Source organism: Euprymna scolopes, chromosome 7, assembly GCF_053919585.1.
Source record: "Euprymna scolopes isolate OS-2025 chromosome 7, ASM5391958v1, whole genome shotgun sequence".
Classification (NCBI taxonomy): Eukaryota; Metazoa; Mollusca; class Cephalopoda; order Sepiida; family Sepiolidae; genus Euprymna; species Euprymna scolopes.
Window position 1 is genome coordinate 92079374 of NC_136488.1, and position 23130 is coordinate 92102503.

Here is a 23130-nt window from a genome sequence, read left to right on the forward strand (position 1 = left end):
ATGCATGACAAGAGCTTAGTATGATGTACCTATCAGAACAACAAAAGTATGTTCAAGAACAAATAGATCGAATCCTTAATGCTGCGGATAACAAACAATCATCTCTGGCTTGGCAAGTAGTAAATGAGGTATCTGGGTGCAAACGACCTGGCAAAGCTAAATTAAAGGCAAACACCCCGGAAAATGTATTTTCGAAATGGAAAGCTACTTGAAAACAAACCAAAAGTGACAGACCAACCAATTCAGCCGATTAATGTACAGGAACTCAGTATTGAGAAAAGTGATTTTACAATGGAGGAAATTCTAACTGTACTTAAGAAGACCAAGAATCGTAAAGCTCCTAACAGCATGCTCAGCAATTACTGCCATCCATAGTTGTTGTTGTTGCTGTTGTCTTACCACGATTTGGCCAATTAAGCTGGCTTTGGATAGGATTGAAACCGCAACTTTCAGACAATTCTCACCTGGAACTGTAGAGATTCAACGTCTCTATCCACTGCGCCACGGGCCCCGAAGCTTGGATGTTTTGGTCTTATAAATCCACGTTTATTTATTATCTCATCTTCTACGGTCGGGTCCATAGCGAATGGTATATATATTATTTAATTGGAATTCATTATTGAGATGAGTATTATTTATTAATTTATTTATTGCGGACTATTATGCTCATCTTTATTAGTTGCTGTTTCACGACTAAGGCCAAAGGAATAGTTGGCCAAAACGTCGTGAAACAACAACTAAGAAAGATGAGGATAATAGTCCGCAATAAATAAATTAATAAATAATACTCATCTCAATAATGAATTCCAATTAAATAATATATAGAGAAGAGATGGTGCTTACCTTTCTCTACTGTATTGATATATTTATGGTAGCTGCTCGACTGAGCTCCAACGTCTCATCCCCTTCCTCTATAAAATATTCACAACCAAAATAGAGGGCGTTCGTTGCCAAAGACTACTCAACTACTTCAATCAAAATATATCCCTTTCCGGGACATACCAATATCAGTAAATCAAAAAATTACTCCAGTAAGTAAAAAAAAAAAATAAAAGACACAGTTAAATAAACATCTATTGATATCAGAAGAAGTTGTTACGGAGTCTCTGAGAGGATTTGGAAAACCTTATAAGAGACAGTCTCTGGAAAAGTAAGTACAGGAACCTAGGAGAGGCATATAGTCATTTAAATTTCAGAGAAGGTAAACAATCGTTGTTATGTCAGCAATAAAAAAAAATCGATGGTAAACAGCTGTTGCGATAACGCAAAATGATTTTCAACGTTTATGTTACAAGGTAAAAAGTATTGGAAATGTAGGGAGACTTGCTGTCTCTTAAACTCTCGGGAACACCACTTGTTAGTATCAATGGCCAATCGCAGATAATGATTTCTAGTAAGTAAATACTAACAAGAGTACTAGAATCCTAAAGGATACTGGAGTCCTTAGATTCCAAGGAAAAGGCCAACGACTAGTTACAGCAAGAACTGAATGGTAAACGACTGTTGCAAGAATGCAAAATGATTTGTAATAGTGAAAAAACAGAAGTAGAAATCGAAATCCTGAGAGGCCCATTGTCGATCGTATCTCATGGAATACAATCGATGTTTGTCAATAAGCGATCATTGGTAAAGACACGTATGAGAACTCCTTGCCCGAAACAATAATAAATATAATCTTCAATATATTAATAAACGTCGTCCCAATGTGTATATATGTATGAATAGATATTCCTTTATGTGTAACACTCAGGTAGACAATCTGTAGTTATATTAATATGAATAATATATAATATAGAGTGGTTTTAACATCCTTTTACGCCCCTTTTTACATTAAACTAAATATAGTCCACATTACAATCACTTATACCTTATAGGTATGTTTAAAAAGTCATAATGATCGGTTAATAAGGTTAAGATTAAATTCTGTAAATAGAAATGTATAAACATATATAAAGGTGGTGTTTGGCAAACACTGCTGTTTAAAATATTTTTAAACAGTTTTTATGGTAAACAACTGTGGTCCCTAAAATTATATGTTGTTTAATTAGGGAAAAACAATTTTAAAAAAATAACTGCCAACACGCGCACGACTTTTTACCACGTCTTGTATCTCTCGTGCCAACCACTTCTCCCATTCTCTCGTCTTCGGTCTTTTTATAATATCTCTTAATGTATTTATTTGCTTCCCCACCAAAGCAAATTAGGCACACGGCCGTTTTTAATGTGGGGTAAAAACCAGCTCCCCTAAAAGTAGGCAAAAAGGGGGCACGGTTTCCCCTCCATTGACTGGTGCAAATTATCTTAAGTGCAGCATCTGCAGAAAAGATACTACACTTTGATCCCGGTCCGAAGGCCAAGAGTATTTATTTGCTCCCCCACCGAGCAAATTAGGCACAAGGCCGATTTTTAATGTGAGGAGTGAGGGGAAAATGGGGACCAACTCCCCGGGGAGCTGGATAGTGACAATTGTTTGAAGGGTTGCCCCTACATTGACCAGGTATTTATTTGCTCCCCCATCGAGCAAATTAGGCACAAGGCCGATTTTTAATGTGAGGAGTGAAGGAGAAATGGGGACCAACTCCCCGGGGAGTAGGGGAGCTGGATAGTGACAATTGGTATGAAGGGTTGCCCCTACATTGACCAAGGTCTTATATGTGTGATTGCTTCCACATATGGTCTTTGCTTGCAGTATGTATTTATTTGCTTCCCCACAAGGCCGTTTTTTAATGTGGAGAGAGAGAGGGAGGGAAAAGGGGGCCAGCTCCCGAGAGGTGGGAAATGGGAGCTGGATAGTAACTGTTGGTATGAAGGGTTGCCCCTACATTGACCAAGATCTGATATGTGGGGTTACCCGAAGGCCAGGAACAACAGAAAAAAGGCAAGCCTCTTTATATTAAGATTAGCGTAAATTATTGGAGCAAACTAATACAGTGGTGTCGAGAGTGACGTCAGTGATGTCGTAATTGACTGACAAGCAAATAAGTTTTCCAACGAAGGACTTAGGATTGGTGGTCGAGTATCAAACCTCGTGGAGATAATTTAAATAAAATAACACAGAAATACAAGCGCAAATATTGAGAACTTCAATAAACACATGCATAGGGTATTTTTTAAGAAGCAACGAACTTTAAATTGAAAACTCTATTTTCTTTAATTGCAGATTTATTTTGGAGTTATTTTGAGTTCTGCTTCGTTTTCGAAATTTCATCATGAAGAGTCTGACATCTGAGCAGCATTTGAAAAATGCAAATGATATGATTAATTTGATAAACGAATAATTTCACGAAATGTCAATCGGCCATCTTTTTCATGCGATTTATCCTCATATTATTTTCTTTGAAGATATATAAAGTCCTTTGTCTACGCTGATATACCAGACATAATAGATCACTTGGAAGACAACATTCGACACGTTATTGCTGAAATAATTCCTAATTTAATGTATTGAATTTCCTCAAATTGGATGTCTACAATATAATGGGGCAGGTTATCTCAATATTCTATAAGAATCTTTCACTTAGTGATACAAGCACCAAGTGAGGCAGATTGTTTCAGCAATCTGCCTCACTACTACATAAGTGGCCGGATCGTATTTACCAAATTATAAATGACAAAAATTAATCTTTCGAATAACTCACTTGTTTTATAATAACAGTATTTTTTTCTGTGAACTGTGAATTATTTCAATTTAAAGTACGCCGCCTCTAGAAAAGCACTCTTGATATTTCCTCGCAAACAAAACCAAAAAACTATATATTGTTCTCCTAGAATGTGTATTCTGCTAGCTCAGTATTTATTAAAGTAATGGCTTACATCAGCAACAGTTGAGTGAAGTATAATAATGCATGTTAACAAAACCACAGTTGCATTGTTTTGTTTTTTGTTTTTTTTTTCAAATAAATTCGGCGATGAAACTAAGAGATAATTGAGGAAACAATGAAAACGCTATACCGTCATTGTTGACGTCACGAGCGCAAGTAGTAAAAGTAGTCATGAATAAATACTTGCTTTGACTTGTTTTGTGATTTTAGGCCATAATGTTGGTTGGTCGTAGAAAAGGCAGAGAAACTTTCTGATGGCGTTCCATAGCATCAGACAATTGGCGGATTTCTGAAGAAAAAAAAAATAGAATCCCAAAGAGTAAATCCAAGAATCGATATTATAAAGAACGGGATTTGACCAATATTAAATCGGTATTAAATATGCTTTAGATAATAAATACTAATTTGGAAAGGTATGAATCACCCCATTTTTCTCATTTATAGATAAAATAGTACAACTACTGTCTTTCTAAGGATTCGTTTACAAAACAAGTCCTATAGTTTACAAAACAGTTCTTGGCAGTGAATAACCATAAAGATCATGCATCATTCTCGTCATCATGGAGGTGACGTTGGCTAAGTGGTTAACGACACTGACTGACAATCTGATGTTGGCAACCTTCATGTGGTCCTTTCTGTAAGTACCCGATGTTTTTCTAGAAAGAATTCTAACTAGAAAAATATCATGGAAACGAATGCCAAGAATAATTAGCTGATTCATTCGAAATGAATAAATGTTTCTCAACATTAATAACAACAATAACAACAATCATCATCGTCATTATCATCGTCATCACAATCGATATATTTTATCATTTGTCTATTTTGTGCAACCACGTACTCCCGCTCGACAACAATCGCCGACCCTGATGTTGGGTGCCGTAGTTTCCTTCTCTTTCGTCTTCTCTTCTTGTTGTCGACGTGTCATACATCTCATTTGTACTTTGGGAGTTTGTGTGACACAATCACGGAAAACGACCCTTTGAACGCAAACGTCCACATCTTCGTCGACTGTCGAGACCATGTTCTCCAGTCGGTTGATCAATCCATCTCCCCATCAGCTCCGAACGACAATCTACCATCAACTGCCCCCGACTGTCGACTGTCATCAACGGTCACAAACTCAAGACTGTCCGTAAACGCTAAACTGTTGCAAACTGTCGAAAAGCTAACTCCTACTCCTAAAATTGTTCGCAAACTAATTTAATATATATTGACCTCTATGTCCGGTCATTTGTACAAGTTGACGTCACGGTTTTATTAACAATCCTATTTTCGAATGTTTTTGTGTGCAATTGCCTATACTTTTGTTTTGCTAATTAACGTTCCTCTTTTTGTTATAGTTGTTCATCTTTTTTTTTTTAAATCACCCAACACATTGGAGGGGACGTCGATAGCAGTACAATGCAATATATATCTTGGATCCTGATTCAACACTTTTCACTTATATACATCACATTACACTGTGTACACGTGACTGAAAAATGGTTCCATAATCGACAGTGTTGGTTATATAGTAATCACTATAAAGATTAAGAGGCATCATTATAACCAGCATATTCGTTTTAACGTCCGTCTTACATGCTGCCATGCGTTAATCGGATTTTATAAATTGAATTTCAAACTAACTATCTTTGATCAGGCCTTTTTTATCCTTCTTTATCTACAATCTATTCTTATGACTTCCTTCCACGTTTTCCTTTGCCTTCTCATCTGAACTGAACCTGCGACCTCAATTTTTTACATATACTGTCCCATGAACTCTCATCGATTCTTTCAACATGACCAGACTAATGAAGTCTCCTGTTCTACACACATCACCCTATATACAGTCCTGATACAACCTTCGTCTGAGTTCACCAGATTTAAGCTTGTCGTTAAGACTCACATGGTCCATCGTATCATTTTCGCACCATTTCTCTCCATGGAAAACTCGTCCTCAACCATCATGTTTATGTTGTTAAACAAATTAACACAATCTTTTATTGCGCCTTTTAAAAAGACCCCGTTCCAGTTTCTACAGACAATATAAAGGCTCTGTAACTGTGTCGCACAGGGAGCCCATAGAGATGGTTGCACAATTTTTAACTGCACACCCCATGAATTGACATTGCTTTTAGCAAGTCATTTGTTCTTAATGTGTTATATTACGTCTTACCGATAAAAATCCTTTACACACGCGTAATGATCTCGTCGCCGACGTCGTCCTCTCTGTGAACCTAGGTTGGTTTTTGTCTTTTGATAAAATTCATGCTAACATTGGTCGTTTAGTTTTTAAATATGATTTATTTAAAAACTAAACAGAAAACAGATTAACTTCGTACCTGTTATATATATATATATATATATATATATATATATATATATATATATATATATATATATATATATACAGAGAGAGAGAGGGGGGGAGAGGTAAGTGAAATTAGTGAATTTACATGTTAAAAGAAATCAAGTAAAGACAAGCATATATAGTGTACGGTCGTTTCAAAGCTGATACCAAATGTATTTAGATTGAACATCTAAATGAACTTATACTTATTCATTAATTTCATTTACGTTGCTTTAGCTCTAGAGGACCAACTCCTGTCTATTGAGCTGATTATATATATGTTATAATCTGGACGACTGGTTTTGATTCACATGCTTATAACGATTAGTTATATAATGAACCATCCATTGTTGTTTGCATGGCTTCAGACCATTATATATATATATATATAGAGAGAGAGAGAGAGAAAGAGAGAGAGAGAGAGAGAGAGAGAGAGAGAGACCTTATCTTGTTACACCAACCGCACGCTTTTTTTGTACAGAACCGTCCAATACGTTTGCTCTGTTTGAAATCTCGCTGGCTAAGACAGTGAGGTAGGTTTCGCCGGAAGTGACGTTATTCTGTCAACATCCGCCAAAGGTTGCTTCTGACTGTTAAGGCTCTTTTACTGAAAACACGGTTCTCATAATTTGAGAAGTGTACGAAACAGTAATATCGCATACCAACTGAATATTACTAAATAGTAATTTCTTATACGACATGACTTATCTTATTCAGTGGCGTTCGTTTGTGTATGTTTGCTGATAATGCCGGGGGGGGGGGGTAAATGCAACGAATGGTTAAAATTATACCAAATTAATCGACATTAGCCAATCAAATGCTTGATGTATAAATACAGATCCATCAGCAAAAATGTTCTATTACTAAATATGTTCCTAGCATTTTCTGAGTAGCGGTCGTTACGTTGGATAGTGTGAATGAACTAACACGTTCTTTTGCTATCGAAATATTTCACATATTAATAACATTGAACCTCTTGTTCATCTTTTGTTCCCGCGTTGCATCGTGTTATCTGGCACTGCCCAGGATCCACAATATCCAACAGTTATATGTTTATTTTAATTTTAATACCATTTGTAGTAAAGACTGAACCTTCAACCTCTAAAAGATTGTCACCTAAAATAGATTGTTACCCGATGTATTTATCTGTTGTACTACGAGTTCATATCGTTATTGTTGTTGTTGTTGTTGTTGTTGTTGTTGTTTTGTTTTGTTTTTTTGTTTGTTTGTTTGTTTGTTTTTTTTACTAATTTTATCTCAAACGAGGTATGTTGCTACTTGGAACCTAAAAGTCTACTATTCTGGGATCGTATCTAATAGTGAACTGTGAAGAGTTGAGCAACAAGATGTTTGTTCACATTATATTTAAACTGCAGGTTACTACAGTCAGAGAAGCCATAATCAGCGAAGGAATCCCAAAGTCTAGCAACTAGAAGAAGAAACTATTAGAGGAGAAGGATTTTTGGCATCTAGGAACCTCAACAGAGGAGGAATAGGATTCTGCTTCTTGTTGGTATGGTTAATCGGGAGTATATACGTCGAGAGAGGTACAAAAGCTATGAGTTCATCAGGACGCATTCCATTAAAGTAATAAAAGTACGTAAAGTAAGTAAAACAGGTATTGAGATGCAACATTGCAATGATAGGACAGCAGTTAGAGCTTGGGTGATAATGCAGGACCTATAAGATTTTAGGCTCTTTTTATCCTGTAATAGAGTAAGAGACTAGTGGTAGATGAACCAGCCCAGATGTGACATGGCTGAATTGTGGATTTGTAAATATATAGGATACTCTCATGTGTGATTAATTTTCTAGCACGGTAGAGGGATCCCACCTTCTTTGCAACAGCCTTCGCAATGTACTCAATGTATTTGCTCAAATTCATGTTGATTGTGAATATTAAGCTGAGGTCTTTGAAGCATAGGCTCTCTTGCAGGGTGTTATTTGTAAAGCAATCGATGGTTGGGAAGGTGTTTTTCCGTTATTGTGGAAAGGTAGCACCCAAGATGAAGAACACAGTCGAAAACATGTAAAGTAAAGGTAGACCTTTGTATGAATTTAACTACTGGTGTCTCTGTTACTTACCATATTGCATTCCCTGCGAACATAAACAGCAAATATGTCACCGGAAGCTCCTTCAGACGTCAAAGCATTAAACAGACTCACAAGTAATTTGTATTTGTCCATATTTTCTGCGTCTTGTATCAAATCTTTGTGTTTGCTTGCTTCAGTGTCGTCCCAGTTCGATGTCAATATGTTTACACAATTCAACTCTTTAGGCAGTGGCGGAGTGAAATTGAAAGGCTCAATTTGGATGGGGCAGTGAGACCATTTCATATCTTGGCGGTGAGAAGGTAGAGAAGAGTTAGCTGAGTGGAAAGACTTCATGAGATTTTCCGTGTCACTGTAAAACAAGTAAAGAGTAGAAAAAGGAATCTATACTTTAGTTTTGATCATTGACTTGATTCGCAAAATTCGTTACCTAAAATTCTTGAAATAATAAATTTTAGATAAAAAAAAAGCTTTTCATTCATAAGTAAAAATGAACTTATACAGAATAAGGACATTTATTTGTTACCATCGGTTATTACAGAAAAAAAATGTAAATATTATCTTGATTTGAACAAAAACAATGACGCATGCATGGTCCCCCCTCCCGTGAGTGTACAATGAACGAGGCATAAAAAATGACTAAGTTCAGCATTTGCTCCCCCCATTTAGCCCCAAATGTCCCCAGGGGACGTCAAATCCTAGTGAAAATGAACAAACGGTGCTGTTTTAGGCAAAATTTCAAAATATTTCAAGGCGTAGTTATTGAGAAAAGTACGGACAGACGAACGGACGAACGGACAAGGGTGACCAAAAAAAAATAATAGTACAGCCATATTTAAAGAAAGCATGAAACTTATCGGGTTAGTATATATAGAAGAGTTAAAGTACTAGTTCCAGTTCACATTGGGAGGAAGTAATAAAGATGGACATGACAGATATATAGGGATAAATAAAGACCTGTAAAAGTAAATTATGAATTTTATTATTTATTTAAAAATCATATACATTGATAAAGTAATGCTGAATGTTTATTTGTCACATTCCAAAAATCATGAATTTGATAAAGTAATGCTGAGTGTTTATTTGTTGCATTCCAAAAGTCACGTACATTAATAAAGTAATGATGAGTGTTTATCTGTCACATTCTGAAAATCACGTACATGGATCAAGTAATGCTGAGTGTTTGTTTTTTAAAACTATTGTGTACTTTCATCTAATAATTTAATAAACAAAACACTGACTTATACAGAATACGGGCCGTGCTGAAATAATAACGTTGTTTAGAAAGCCATTCTTAATAGGGGGAGAGAAGGGTGTTTTGTAACTATTCTGTACTTCCATCTAATAATTTAATAAAAAAAAAACATGGCTTATGCAGATTACTAAACGTACTGAAATAATGTTATTATTTAGAAAACTATTCTTAACATGGGGAGAGGAAAGTATTTTGTGACTATTCTATACTTTCATCCAACAATTTAATAAACAAAATACTGGCTTATAAAGAATACATACCGTGCTGAAATAACAATGTTATTATTAAGAAAGACATTCTTAATATGGAAAGGGAAGGAAATGTTGTTAACTATTCTGTACTTTCATCTAGCAATTTGATAAACAAAAACTGACTTATACAGAACACGGATTGTGATGAAATAATTATTCGGCTCGAGAATTGATCCATCTTCTTAAAATGACTTCATTTTTCTTAAAATTATGCTAGCTTTGGTGGAAAGAGAAATTAATTCATATATGTTGTACAATATCTGTCGAGCGTACGTTAAATTGTTTCATATATGTATTTACACTACCTGTTCGAGGGTAGGTAAAATTATTTTACATTTGCGTTGCATATTACCCGTACTATGGAAGGTAAAATAATTTCATACACGTGCTGTAAATTACCTGTCCAAGGGAAGGTACAATTATTTCATACATATGTTGCATAATACCCGTCCTATATTCTTTTGCTCGAGATAGCGAATGACACATAATCATCAAAAATTCCTCTAGACAACATAAATAACATAACGGATAATAAATATAAATAAAGAATAACAGGTATGTTCAAAATCAACTTCATTTTTCTCATTGTTTTATACGGTCCCGAGCAACGCTGCGTAGCCCTGCTAGTGCTTAAAGAAAGTATGAAGGGATTGTATTACTGTACACATAGATTCGAAAAAGTTTAAAAAAACAAAAAACAAATGTATAACAAATAAATGTTATCAAAGGAAAGGTAAGTTACTTTTCTACCTAAATTGATATGTTTTTAGTGTTTTTATTTAATGTAACATGTTTATTCAGTTCGAAAAACATACAGTGTTTACCGATGTATTGGAAAATTTAAAATGGCGCCCAACTCTCTCTCTCTCTCTCTCTCTCTCTCTCTCTCTCTCTCTCTCTCTCTCTCTCTCTCTCTCTCTCTGACACGGTAAGTTTGGGAAAAGGAGATAAAAATAAAAAATATGCAAAATACTGTTAAAAACCCACCGAATATATGTCAGCATGTTACAGTAGCATATATTGAGCGAGTTTCTAACAGTATTTTGTTTAGTTTTTTATTTATAACTCCTTTTCCCAAACTTACCGTGTCAAAGAGAGAGTCGGGCGCCATTTTAAATTTTCCAATACATCGGTAAACACTATGTTTTTCGAGCTGAATAAATATGTTATATTAAATAAAAACACTAGAAAATTGTCCAGTTAGGTAGAAAAGTAACGTATCTTGCCTTTGATAATATTTATTTGTTATAGATTTGTTTTTTGACAAATTTTTCGAATCTATGTGTATTGTAATACAAACCCAGTATGAAACTTATCGGGTTAGTATATGTAGAAGAGTTAAAGTGCTAGGTCCAGTTCACACTGGGAGGAAGTGATAAGGATGGACTTGAAAGAGAGAGAAGGGGATAAATAAAGACCTGTAAAAGTGCTGTGTCGTGGCACAATAGTAAAACGAAGAAAATCAAGTCGAGGTTAGTTTAAAGAACAAGTGTATTTAACATCACAAGTACAAAGGAAACGGGTATAACTGGCTTGCACGCAGCTAGTCAGTGGTAGTATTGTATGCTTCTTCGATCGGTGTAGCTATTACTGGCACTATATAGAGTGAGAACCGGTGTAATTTCCCTTGTGTTAGAAAGGCCGGTGTAACAAAAAATAAATTATTTATTTTAGAATTTATTTAAAAGTTTTTTCCTATCATTACCAGTGTCTCACATAGCTCTATTCCATGCCCAACACTATGTCTTCTATATAACTCATCTTCTAGATAATATTATTCTATATAACTCATCTTCTAGATAATATTATTCTATATAACTCATCTTCTAGATAATATTATTCTATATAACTCATCTTCTAGATAATATTATTCTATATAACACATCTTCTAGATAATATTATTCTATATAACTCATCTTCTAGATAATATTATTCTATATAACTCATCTTCTAGATAATATTATTCTATATAACTCATCTTCTAGATAATATTATTCTATATAACTCATCTTCTAGATAATATTATTCTATATAACTCATCTTCTAGATAATATTATTCAGAAAATTAACAGTTATGTTGATGATACTACTCTCTATTCTGGTATTGCTTCTCGCCCATCTTTCTCGAACCAGTTTAAAAATACAGTTAATCTAAACGTTGACACTTGGGTCCAGTTATGGATTGGAGGAAGAAATGGCTTGTTTCGTTTGATCTTGTTAAAACTAAGCTCATGTCTTTCCGTTGCAGGTGTGTCGCTTTTCTTTCTGGGATTTTCGTGGGTGGCTTTGCTGTTGAGGAAAACAAAAAACGATTCTGAAACATCTTGGTATTTCTTTCTTAGAATTCATATATTAGATTTATAACTCTTTCTGCTTCTCAAAAAAGTTGGTTCACGCTATCGCTCTAAACATTTTTATCACACCTGCGGCTATTCCCTATCTCAACAAGTCTATACTATTAGACCATGTATTGTCGTATTTGGGCTCGTGAATTTCTGTCTCATTTGAAGTTTCTTGATAATTTGAAGAAACGTATCTGTAATTTAATCGGTCCCACGATTTCTTCTCTGCAACCTCTCTCACAGACGTGATGTTGTTAGTCTCAGTCTTTTCTACACATACTATTATGGTATGTGTTCTTCAGAATTGTCTGATGTGTTCCCTGCTTTCTTTGTTTCAGCTCGTTGGTCTAATGGTCTCCATCAATTGGCTGTTTTGATACCTCATTATAACACATCTTTCTATTCCAGTAGCTTCTTTCCGATAATTGCAGGTTTCCTCCTACTTATAAACTTGGTCTTTTCCAAACTAAAGGTCAATAGTCATCTTTTGTCTTTTCGATACTCGTCATTCTTTATTATCAGTTCCTTACATCAAGTGGCTCCATGCCTTGTCTGGAGCGATTTCTACAAAAAGAGAACAATAATTTTAATTTTTACACTATATAGAAAGGTGTAAGCGTTCGTTCCATTTATTTATAAATATATTTAGCTGACAAGTATTTTATGGTAGGAAGAGAGGGAAGACGTTAAGTAATCGTGGAATTTCCACAGGGTCTTGCTAGTTATTATTATTATTATTATTATTATTATTATTATTATTATTATTGATTATAAGAAGCCTTTACACAGGTCATCAAAGATCTCTCCTTGAAAACAAACCGTGGTGTTCTCTGAAAGCTGAGTGACAAGTCTCCCCAGATTTCCATACTCTCCACCTCTTTCGATAGCATTTGCAAATGAATTAGCGTCATCGTAACAGCCGCCTACCACCGATTTCTCGCTGGCAGCGGCCATTGGTCTCCACTGGAGTTTGAGTGGCAATAAGCATCCCCAAGGCCCCAGTTCTCTTCTTACTCGTTCAGCAGAGGTTTGGTCAGTGCTCTCTCCTCGGTCTTTGCATCCTCATTAACCCTTCTGGGCTATTTGGTATCACTCTTTGGTGGAGGGGCAGTGATGGGGCACTGGGAGGGGGAAAGGAGGGTATATAGAACTTATAGATTTTCAGCTTTAATGTTCTAGGTTTCATGTGGCGCTTCTTCATATTTTGCCTCTGCAGCATTTTGTCTGGCCCGCTTATATGGTTCATGTGTATTAGTTTCCGCATTCAAGGATTTTCTTTAATATTTCAGCTGTTGTCATTATTGTTGTTCGTTGTATCTTTCCAGCCATTCCTCTGGTTCCAATTTCTCCCATTCTTTCTTCAAAGCTTTTCGGAATTGTTCCTAGTGCTTTTACTATTATAGGTATTATCCTGATTTTCTTCATCATCCATATTATTATTATTATTTACTCACTTGGAATTCTCACGCAGGCCATCACCAGCGATTACTCACTGACAATAATCTATGGTGTTTCCTGATGTTTGAGTAACAACACGTCGCCCAAGATTTCCACTGCTCTTCATGTCGTCCGATAACCTGTATGGATGGCTTCAAGTTATTACGACAGTCACTTATCTTTGATCTCTCGCTGGAAATAGCCACAGGAATTCCCTGGGATTTGCATGGCAAAAAGCCTCCTTAAGACGCCAGTGCTCTCTAAACTTTTTTTCAAATGAAAATCTAGTTCGTACTTTCTCTCCTTGGTCGTTCTGCACCTTTCATAACTCTTTGGTGTTGTACCATCCGATATAGACGCCACCATTTTTAGTAGAGGGAGGAACGTAGTTAACTTAACATTTTGCAGTTTCTTTTTTATTTGTTTGTTTTTGTTTGTTTCCTGTGGGCGTATCCTGCTTTTGTTTTAATAATATTGCAGTATCCAAGTTACAGGTTAGTATTCGCGATTTATGTGGGTTGGTTTCCACATTCTAGGATAATACTTAGGACTTCAGCCGTTTTTATTGTTTTTATTATTATTACAAAGGAGTCACCACTTATCAAGGCCCGGGGGCCACTCGAGGATAAGGATTTATGAGTGAACAGTGATCAAGAGGAACATGCCGTAATAATCGTTAGTAGTGGAAATTTGGTAAATGGGATTACTTAAAGGGACGGTTCATTAAGAATTTGTTTACGTTGTACTTGAAGACTACCAAATTGTAGTCAGCTGGAATACAGGCCAAGGGAAGAGAGTTCAACATGCGTGCAGTTCTAAGAAAGAAGCTTTGTTCATGGAATCTACATTTAGGTTTTCGGCACAGATAAAGAGCGGAGGAAATTATTGACAGTGGTTTCAGCTTGACGAGTGTTTTTCGTGAAAGTTTGGCGAGGGGAAACCATAGATTGGAGCTCAGATGAGTACTTGCCATGAAAATAACGATAAAGCAGAAACAGGCTCGCAGCGTCTCTTCTGTGGGAAAGAGGTTGCAGGGAAATGAAGGGGGCATCCCCCACAAAGCTACAAAGTCTATTTTGAACTCTGTCAAGGTAGGGTAAGGTCTTTCTAACAGCTCCTGCCCAGATGTGACAACAGTATTCCATCCTTGGACGTACCTGACTTTTATATAGATAGAGAATTGTTGCTATTCATTATATGTTCTCAGCTCTCCTCTCCCCCGATTCCAATTTCTCTCATTCTTTTTCTGAACGTTTTCAGGATTGTTCCTGATGCTGCTTCGATTTTTGGTATTATCTTAATTTTTTTCATGTTGCTTCATATTATTATTATTATTATTATTATTATTATTATTATTGTTGTTGTTATTGTTGTTGTTATTGTTGTTGTTATTGTTGTTGTTCACTTGGAGTTCTCACACAGACCATCATCAAAGATAACTCACTGATAACAACTAGTGGTGTCCCCTGTAATCTAAGTGACAAGAAGTCTCCCCAGATTTCCAATACTCTCCATCTTTTTTAATAACCTTTGCAAATGAATTTACATTATCGCAACAGTCATTGGCATTGATTTTTCATTGACGACAACCATTTGTCAACACTGGAATTTGAGTAGCAACAAGCCTCCCCAAGGTCCAAGTCCTCTTCACACGCATCCAGGGAAGGTTTGGTTAGAGCTCTTCATCCTCCTTCACCCTTCACGACTATTTGCTGTGGTGCCAGTCTTTGCCAACACTACCATTTTTTCTTTTTTTTTTTTTTGACAAGGAATGCTATAGTTAACTTACAATTTTGCAGCTTCAGATTTTTTTTATTCCAAATGGTGTTCCTCTATATTTATATTTTATTTTTCTCACAGTCGGTTAGCGCTTGTAGCTCATGTGGAGTAGTTTCCACATTTGAGGGTTTTCCTTAAGATTGCAGCTGTTTTCAGCATTATCGTTTGTTGTATAGTCTCAGCTTTTGCTTTGATTCTGATTTCTTCTGGTCTTTTTTTCAGGTTCTTTGAGACTGTTCTTAATGCTTCTAAGTTATTTCGAAACTTTCCTAGTGCTTCTTCTTTGAGACTTTTCCTATTGTTTGCAGGTTAGGCTGTTCTTAATGCTTCCAAGTTCTTGGAGGTTGTTTATAGTGCTCCCAGTTTCTCTTGGACTGTTCCTATTGTTTGCAAGTTCTTATAGACTGTAATTCTGAATTTTTTAGATGAGATATTGAATGCTTGTATTATGTTGATTAATCGGACCTTCTTCGAGTGTTGAGAACATGCCTTTTTTTCCTATTAAGGAAAAAGAGAGTTGTCACTGCATTACAAGAATTCGAACCGTTTGTTTGAGGGCGGGTCGGTAGATCATAAAAAAGGGTCACTAAGATATTTGTTAAAGGTTTTTCCATGGCTCAATTTTTCTTATAGACTGTTCCTATTATTACTAGTAGTAGTAGTAGTAGTAGTAGTAGTAGTAGTAGTAGCAGTAGTAGTAGTAGTAGTGGGAGGAGGAGGAGGAGGAGGAGGAGGAGGAGGAGGAGGAGAGGGATTTTAATTCTTAATATCGTGGCAGACGAGCATTATTTTCTGAATATGATTTTAATATTTAATGCATGTTGATATGTAGAACAGAAAGTGTTATTTTTGCTTTTTTTATTTTATTTCTTTTTTATTTCAAAGCCTTGTCTTCTTTGTGTTAACTTCGATATTTTATTATTCATAGGAAATCTGTTACAAGCCGAGAACAATTTAGTTCTTTGAAGGAGAAGGCGGGGGGGTGACTTGCTGAAAGATAGTAAAAATGGTTTGAAAAACAATCCAAGCAAAACAAATCTTCTATTTTAAAACTAATGTTTTATTTTGTTTTATGCTTTAATTTTATCTTTTATATTCATCGTGATATGTAAACATTTTAATTGATTGTGCAACAAAAACCAATACTCGTGGGTTATTGTTGAAGTGATTGTTATCATATGAATTCATTTATCAGATCAGATCGATAGTAACAGAGAGAGAGAGAGAGAGAGAGAGAGAGAGAATAACAAGTTACGATATTTACGTATATACATAGAGATACGCTAATATGTATACATACATAAAGAGAGAGAAAGACTGAGTGATTAGTAACATATATACATATATATATAAAGAGAGAGAGTAATAGTCTATGAAATATAGATAGATAGATACAGAGATAGATACAGAGTAACACGCTTAGGTAGATAGATACATATATACATACATAGTATCAAATTAAGTTCATTTGTTTACTGTTTTATGGGAAAGAATTCCAGCAAAGTGCTTGATTACGAAGAAAAATTTCAATATAAGAGATTAATATTTATTTCTTTAAACCTGTACAGAAGGTCAGAAAAAACATTGGTACCGTCGGTTTCAAGCCTAACATAAGGGGGGCAGTTAATGGGAAATAATGTTAGGCTCTCGTCAGCCATATTATTTTCTGTTTGAGGAAAAACCAAGACCGCGCACATTATCTATAATGATGTTCTTTTGGGGGTCAATGAATGAATTGAAGAAAATAAAATACAAGTACAATATTTTAAAATAGTTTATGTTCTTCAATTCATTCATCCAGAAGAAGTCTTACAATAAAGATGAAACGCTCATGAACGTGTGATTTTGTTTGTTCCTTTTTTTATCTCTCTATCTCATCAGAATACTATTTCCATTATTCTCATTATATATATATTTAAATAGACATTCCGACGAGTTATTTACGGGCGTCGATTTGACGGTCGAGTGGGAGAACTGCCGACTGTCAACACGACGGTTCTAGGTTCTAGGTTCTAGGTTCAATCCTTGGCTTGGGAAAGATGCTAGTCTAGCGGCACTGATGAGTTGTGATACAACGAAACAGGACTGTATGTCGATGACTACAAATATATATATATATATATATATATATATATATATATATATACATACATACATATATATAGATACTAAAAATGTTGTCCATAGATTTCTAATGACTTCTTAACTTAGAAATACAAGCTAACATGGTGTTTTGAAGTATAACCTGTGCGCTATCATTCCAAGCTATTGCTAAGTATGTGTTTTAAATAATCAATGGAGTCTATGTCACTCGACATTTCATAATTTTATCTAATAAGAAGCTCCAAACATAGTAGCTCATGACATCTAAGTTTTGGATTTTTTGGGGGCTAATCTTTCGTTGCAATGGAATCAGTAGTAGATTGCTAAAGATACTGAACTGAATCATCTTGCTGTCATGTCCCTGTTTTGTCCTTTATTATATTTCTTAATATTCTAGAACATTCGTGGACATATATATTCACACTAAACTTGTTTCAGACTGTTTCCTTCTTCTTGAATTCAAGACTATAATAATATATGTACAAACTCAAATTTTCCGTATTTCTAGTGACCCCCCCCCCTGTAATGATAAAATATGCCGTAAATCTGACAAATATACAAATGATGAGCAAAGGAAATGTTAATAAACAATGACTTTAAGATAATTACTGTATTATTACACACTCTCATATTCTTACGATTATTTAACATGGATCGACCGGTTGGTCAAAACCAATAGCAGATGCTGTCCAATTGATTTCCTCTTTTCTCTACATCCTCCTTCTCACTGAAGAGACGTTACTAATCTTCTTCTACGTTATCGTTATTTCTATATCAAATGCTCGACTGAGCTCCAATCTGTGGAACTCGTATTTTTTACAACAACGAGAAAGGCTTTTCCTTTCTTCCTCCACATGGCTAATATGAGGCAAAATATCCATGGATCGAACTGCTTCCGACCGGTGGAACACACTTTCACATGACTGCTTTCCTGCAGATTACAAATTGCTCATCTTCAAGTCCAATGTGAACATTTTTTTATAATAAACCGCCGCATAAGCAATCAAATACACTTCACGCCATTGATCAATTTTAGTACTACGGTAGTTTTTCTCATTTCCTTAACCCTTATCCTTGAGTGGCTCTTAGCCGTTATAAGTAGTGACCTAACAGTAAAAAAAGAAAACACAGCTCTGCATGCACACTGAGTCAGATAGAGAGGAAATACAAATTCTCACCCATCCCCGCAAAAGTCATAGCTAACATATTTTTAGTGATTCGTTTGCAAGACTCAATTGTCAGGTCTATACCCTGCTTCCTTTGTTCCAGCTCCCTTGATTCATTGATCTAGTGGTCTCCATCAGTTCGTTATTTTAATACCTCATTGTAATACAGCTTCCTATTCCAGTAGCTTCTTTCCCAGAACTGCAAGGTTTTGGAACTCTCGTTTTGCTCCCTGTTTTCTACCTACAACCTTGGACTTTTCAAGACTAAGGTCAATAGGCATCTCCTGTCTTTGTGATAATCAGCTATAGTTATTGTTAGTTCCATGCCTTGTATCGAGCGATTTCCATTTTAAAAAAACATATGTATGGGAGCAATAAATTACCCATACACGTGTCAATACAAAACACAGGAATTTTATGGAAATATCAATCATACCAGTTATTATACGTGCCACATAACTTATGAAGAAGAACTTGAAGTCCTACCTAACTAATATTCCTGGTGAACCAAGTGCAAAAGAGATCCAGGCAATTGCACTTAAGGGAACAACGCGGATACTAAAAAGAACTCTCGGTTGGCTTCAATAAAAAGCAGGGCAATGTTGGCAGCTAGTTAGGCCGCCCCATTCTCAGCATTACAATCTTCAAAGGAAGAAAATTTTTAAAAAATCCAACCGATGCTTTGTTGCTGTCAGGATGAGGTATGGTTCTGGTTAATCTTAAGAGGTCCTACTTTCTCTCCGGTGCTACCAGATCAGGCTGTCTGAAGATATCGGTTTCCTGACATACAACTCACCAAACATTGATGTCATTGTTTGCTTTTGCTTTTTTGCTTTGCGAAGCTCAATCATAGTCAAAATAAAAACAGTTGTTCTCGACAAAGCAACCAAACTAAACACCGTGAATAAGTATTTGAAAATATAGACACGTTGAAGTATGAAACCGTTTCCCAAAATGTTTGAATCCGAAAAAGAGTTGATATGCTGTAAAACAAAACAACCAAACCAAACATCGTAAATAAATATTTGAAGATATAAACAACTTGAAGCATATTCTTTCTTTCTTTTCTTTTTTTTCAAAATTACTGGATTAAGCATTGAATAACCTGAAAAGTGTTGATATGCCGTAAACCAAAACAGCGAAACAACCAAACGTACTTTCTCACTGAAATCAAGTTAGTTTATTAATATTGTTATTTTTTTAATATTGTTATTTTTTTAATATTGTTAGTTTATTAATATTGTTATTTTTTTAATATTGTTATTTTTTTAATATTGTTATCTTTTTAATATCATTTTTTTATATTGTTATTTTTTTAATATTGTTATTTTTTAATATTGTTATTTTTTAATATTGTTATTTTGTTAATGTCGTTATTTTTTTAATATTGTTATTTTTTAATATTGTTATTTTTTAATATTGTTATTTTTTAATATTGTTATTTTTTAATGTTGTTATTTTTTTAATGTTGTTATTTTTTTAATATTGTTATTTTTTAATATTGTTATTTTTTTAATGTTGTTATTTTTTTAATATTGTTATTTTCTTAATATTGTTATTTTTTAATATTGTTATTTTTTTAATATTGTTATTTTTTTAATATTGTTACTTTTTTGATATTGTTATTTTTTTAATATTGTTATTTTTTTGATATTATTACTTTTTTTAATATTGCTATTTATTTAATATTGTTATTTTTTTAATATTGTTATTTTTTTTAATATTTTTATTTTTTTAAACCAGCATGCACTTTATCTAGCGCGTTGGCTTAAAAAAAAATGACTAAGTTCAGCATTTGCCACCCCTCTCCCCATTTAGCCCTAAAAGTCATCAGGGGACGTCAAATTCTGGTGAAAATTAACAAATGGTGCAATTTTAAGCCATAACATATGTAAATTTAAGTTCTACACCATGTAAAAAAAAGAAGAAATGTTTAAGTCCATCATTTGCCCCTCTGCATCCATTTAACCTCAAAAGTCCCCGAGGCCTTAACATATTTTAATTTGAGTTCAGCACCATGCAAAACTGCTAAATAGACATACACAGAAATTTTTGGACAAATATATAAAAATAGTCCCAAAAATGGAGTGTTTTTATTACTCTAAAAGAGACCCTGGGGCACGCTCAAGAGTTATCGCGAAGTATAGACAAACACAATTATATAGAAATCAGTTAGTTACAAGTTTTCAGAAAACTTTATAAAAATACAAGGCACCAATTTTTTTTTAATAAGCCCAAAAGTGTCAATTTTAGCCATTTTAACTCGATAGGCACCCCTAAGGGGACAACCGGAGTTTTCCCCGGAATATCTGTTCTGTTAATTTTACTCATATCATGTGCAAAATTTCAAAAAATTCCAAGACGTAGTTATTGAGAAAAGTGCGGACAGACGAACGGACGAGGGCGAATTTACAGGTCCACCTTCCTTTTGTCAGGTGACCCAAAAAAAGCACTGATCTTGTGTCTAATTTCTTGCAGAGGAGGTAAATAAATCAACCATAAAACAGATAAAATAATGCTAAAACAAAGACTTACCGATGCATAAAAGATGATTTCAGTTCGGTATTTCTTGGTGTTTTCATATCAGGAACATTGTTTCTTTTATGAGTTACCGTTTGCAAATCGTGCCGCTTTATGGAGGCGTTTCCGGGTTGTACACTGTCTACCAGGAGCGTCCTTCGCATTCCACACTTCGGATTGTTCGGAGATAAGGTGACTATGTTTGATGGGTTCATCTGTTTTAGAAAGGCCAGAAAAATCATCCGGCATGAAAAATAGCTACTCTTGTAGATTAAACATTTTCGCATACGAGGGTTGTTCTATTCTTTTTAACTCCAAAACTTGCAAAAACGTTCAAGAGCTACAAAGACGAGAGCAGTACCATTAAAACGAGCAACGTTTTATGCTTCTCAAATTTATTTTTTTACTGCTGTGGATGTTTTCGAAACAGGGAATCTGCAAAGAATTCGCAGCAAACACTAGTGAAACGTACGTGTGTGTTACACACTCCAATAATCACGGATACAAATTTAATTTTATGAGAAAAGAATAGGAGGTTTAATTTTTATGATAACTAATAATAATAAAAATGAAAAAAAAGTATAATCACGTATGCAAATTTAGTTTCATGACACTAAAAAAGAAAGTAATTTATGAATTTGCTGGTTCTGCATAAATTTTATTCGTTATACTGATCATTATTTTTCCAAAATAACAAAATTCGGTACATTTTACAGAGCTGTTTTGTTAATATATATATATATATATATATATATATATATTCTCCTCGTCTCTGATTTCCCAAAGAAATCACGGGACTTTTTAAATGCAAATGTTTGTGCAATTCGTTTTGTTTTTTCTGTCTTCATTGAGGATTTATTCAGTGGACTTGCGTCGCCTAACGAGGTCTTTTAGTTATTCATAACTAATTAACCGAAACTTTGTCATGATCGTGTATCAATATTAAAAATGTTTATTTGAATATAGATAAAAGTGTATATATATATATTCATACATACATACATATATATATATATATATATATATATATATATATATATATAAATTTTTTAAAAAGGGGGAGCATTCGAAAGAAGTCAGGAAGATAAAGAACATTGTCTGCCAAAACTGTTCGATTGAAGGTGTAAATTCTCTTATAATGTGATTTTTTTATTTGTATTAGACTATATTTGTATTAAACTATATTTTTATTAAACTATATTTATATTAAACTACATTTGTATTAAACTATATTTGTATTAAACTATATTTATATTAAACTATATTTATATTAAACTATATTTTTATTAAACTACATTTATATTAAACTACATTTATATTAAACTACATTTATATTAAACTATATTTATATTAAACTACATTTGTATTAAACTACATTTATATTAAACTATATTTATATTAAACTACATTTATATTAAACTACATTTATATTAAACTATATTTTTATTAAACTACATTTATATTAAACTACATTTATATTAAACTACATTTATATTAAACTATATTTATATTAAACTACATTTATATTAAACTACATTTATATTAAACTACATTTGTATTAAACTACATTTATATTAAACTACATTTTTGTTAAACTACATTTATATTAAACTATATTTATATTAAACTACATTTATATTAAACTATATTTATATTAAACTACATTTGTATTAAACTACATTTATATTAAACTACATTTATATTAAACTATATTTATATTAAATTACATTTATATTAAACTACATTTATATTAAACTACATTTATATTAAACTACATTTGTATTAAACTACATTTATATTAAACTACATTTATATTAAACTATATTTATATTAAACTATATTTATATTAAACTACATTTGTATTAAACTACATTTGTATTAAACTACATTTATATTAAACTACATTTATATTAAACTACATTTATATTAAACTATATTTATATTAAACTACATTTGTATTAAACTACATTTGTATTAAACTACATTTATATTAAACTACATTTATATTAAACTACATTTATATTAAACTACATTTGTATTAAACTACATTTATATTAAACTATATTTATATT

General features: G+C 33.7%; 1 protein-coding gene and 1 long non-coding RNA gene across 4 annotated transcripts in view; one reads left to right on the forward strand and one right to left on the reverse strand.

Moving 5' to 3' along the window:
- Positions 1–23130, forward strand: part of LOC145279826 (uncharacterized) — a 302766-nt gene that overhangs the window by 251831 nt on the left and 27805 nt on the right. The window lies entirely within an intron of this gene.
- Positions 3976–23130, reverse strand: part of LOC145279825 (regulator of G-protein signaling 22-like) — a 77506-nt gene continuing 58351 nt past the window's right edge. For all 3 annotated transcript variants that reach the window (XM_080131231.1, XM_080131229.1, XM_080131230.1), the window contains 3 exons: positions 21074–21273; positions 8239–8557; positions 3976–4110 (listed from right to left, as the gene is read on the reverse strand). In XM_080131231.1, coding sequence (XP_079987357.1) covers positions 3991–4110; positions 8239–8557; positions 21074–21273 — 639 coding nt within the window. In that variant the 3' untranslated portion in view covers positions 3976–3990. The remainder of the gene's footprint in view (positions 4111–8238; positions 8558–21073; positions 21274–23130) is intronic.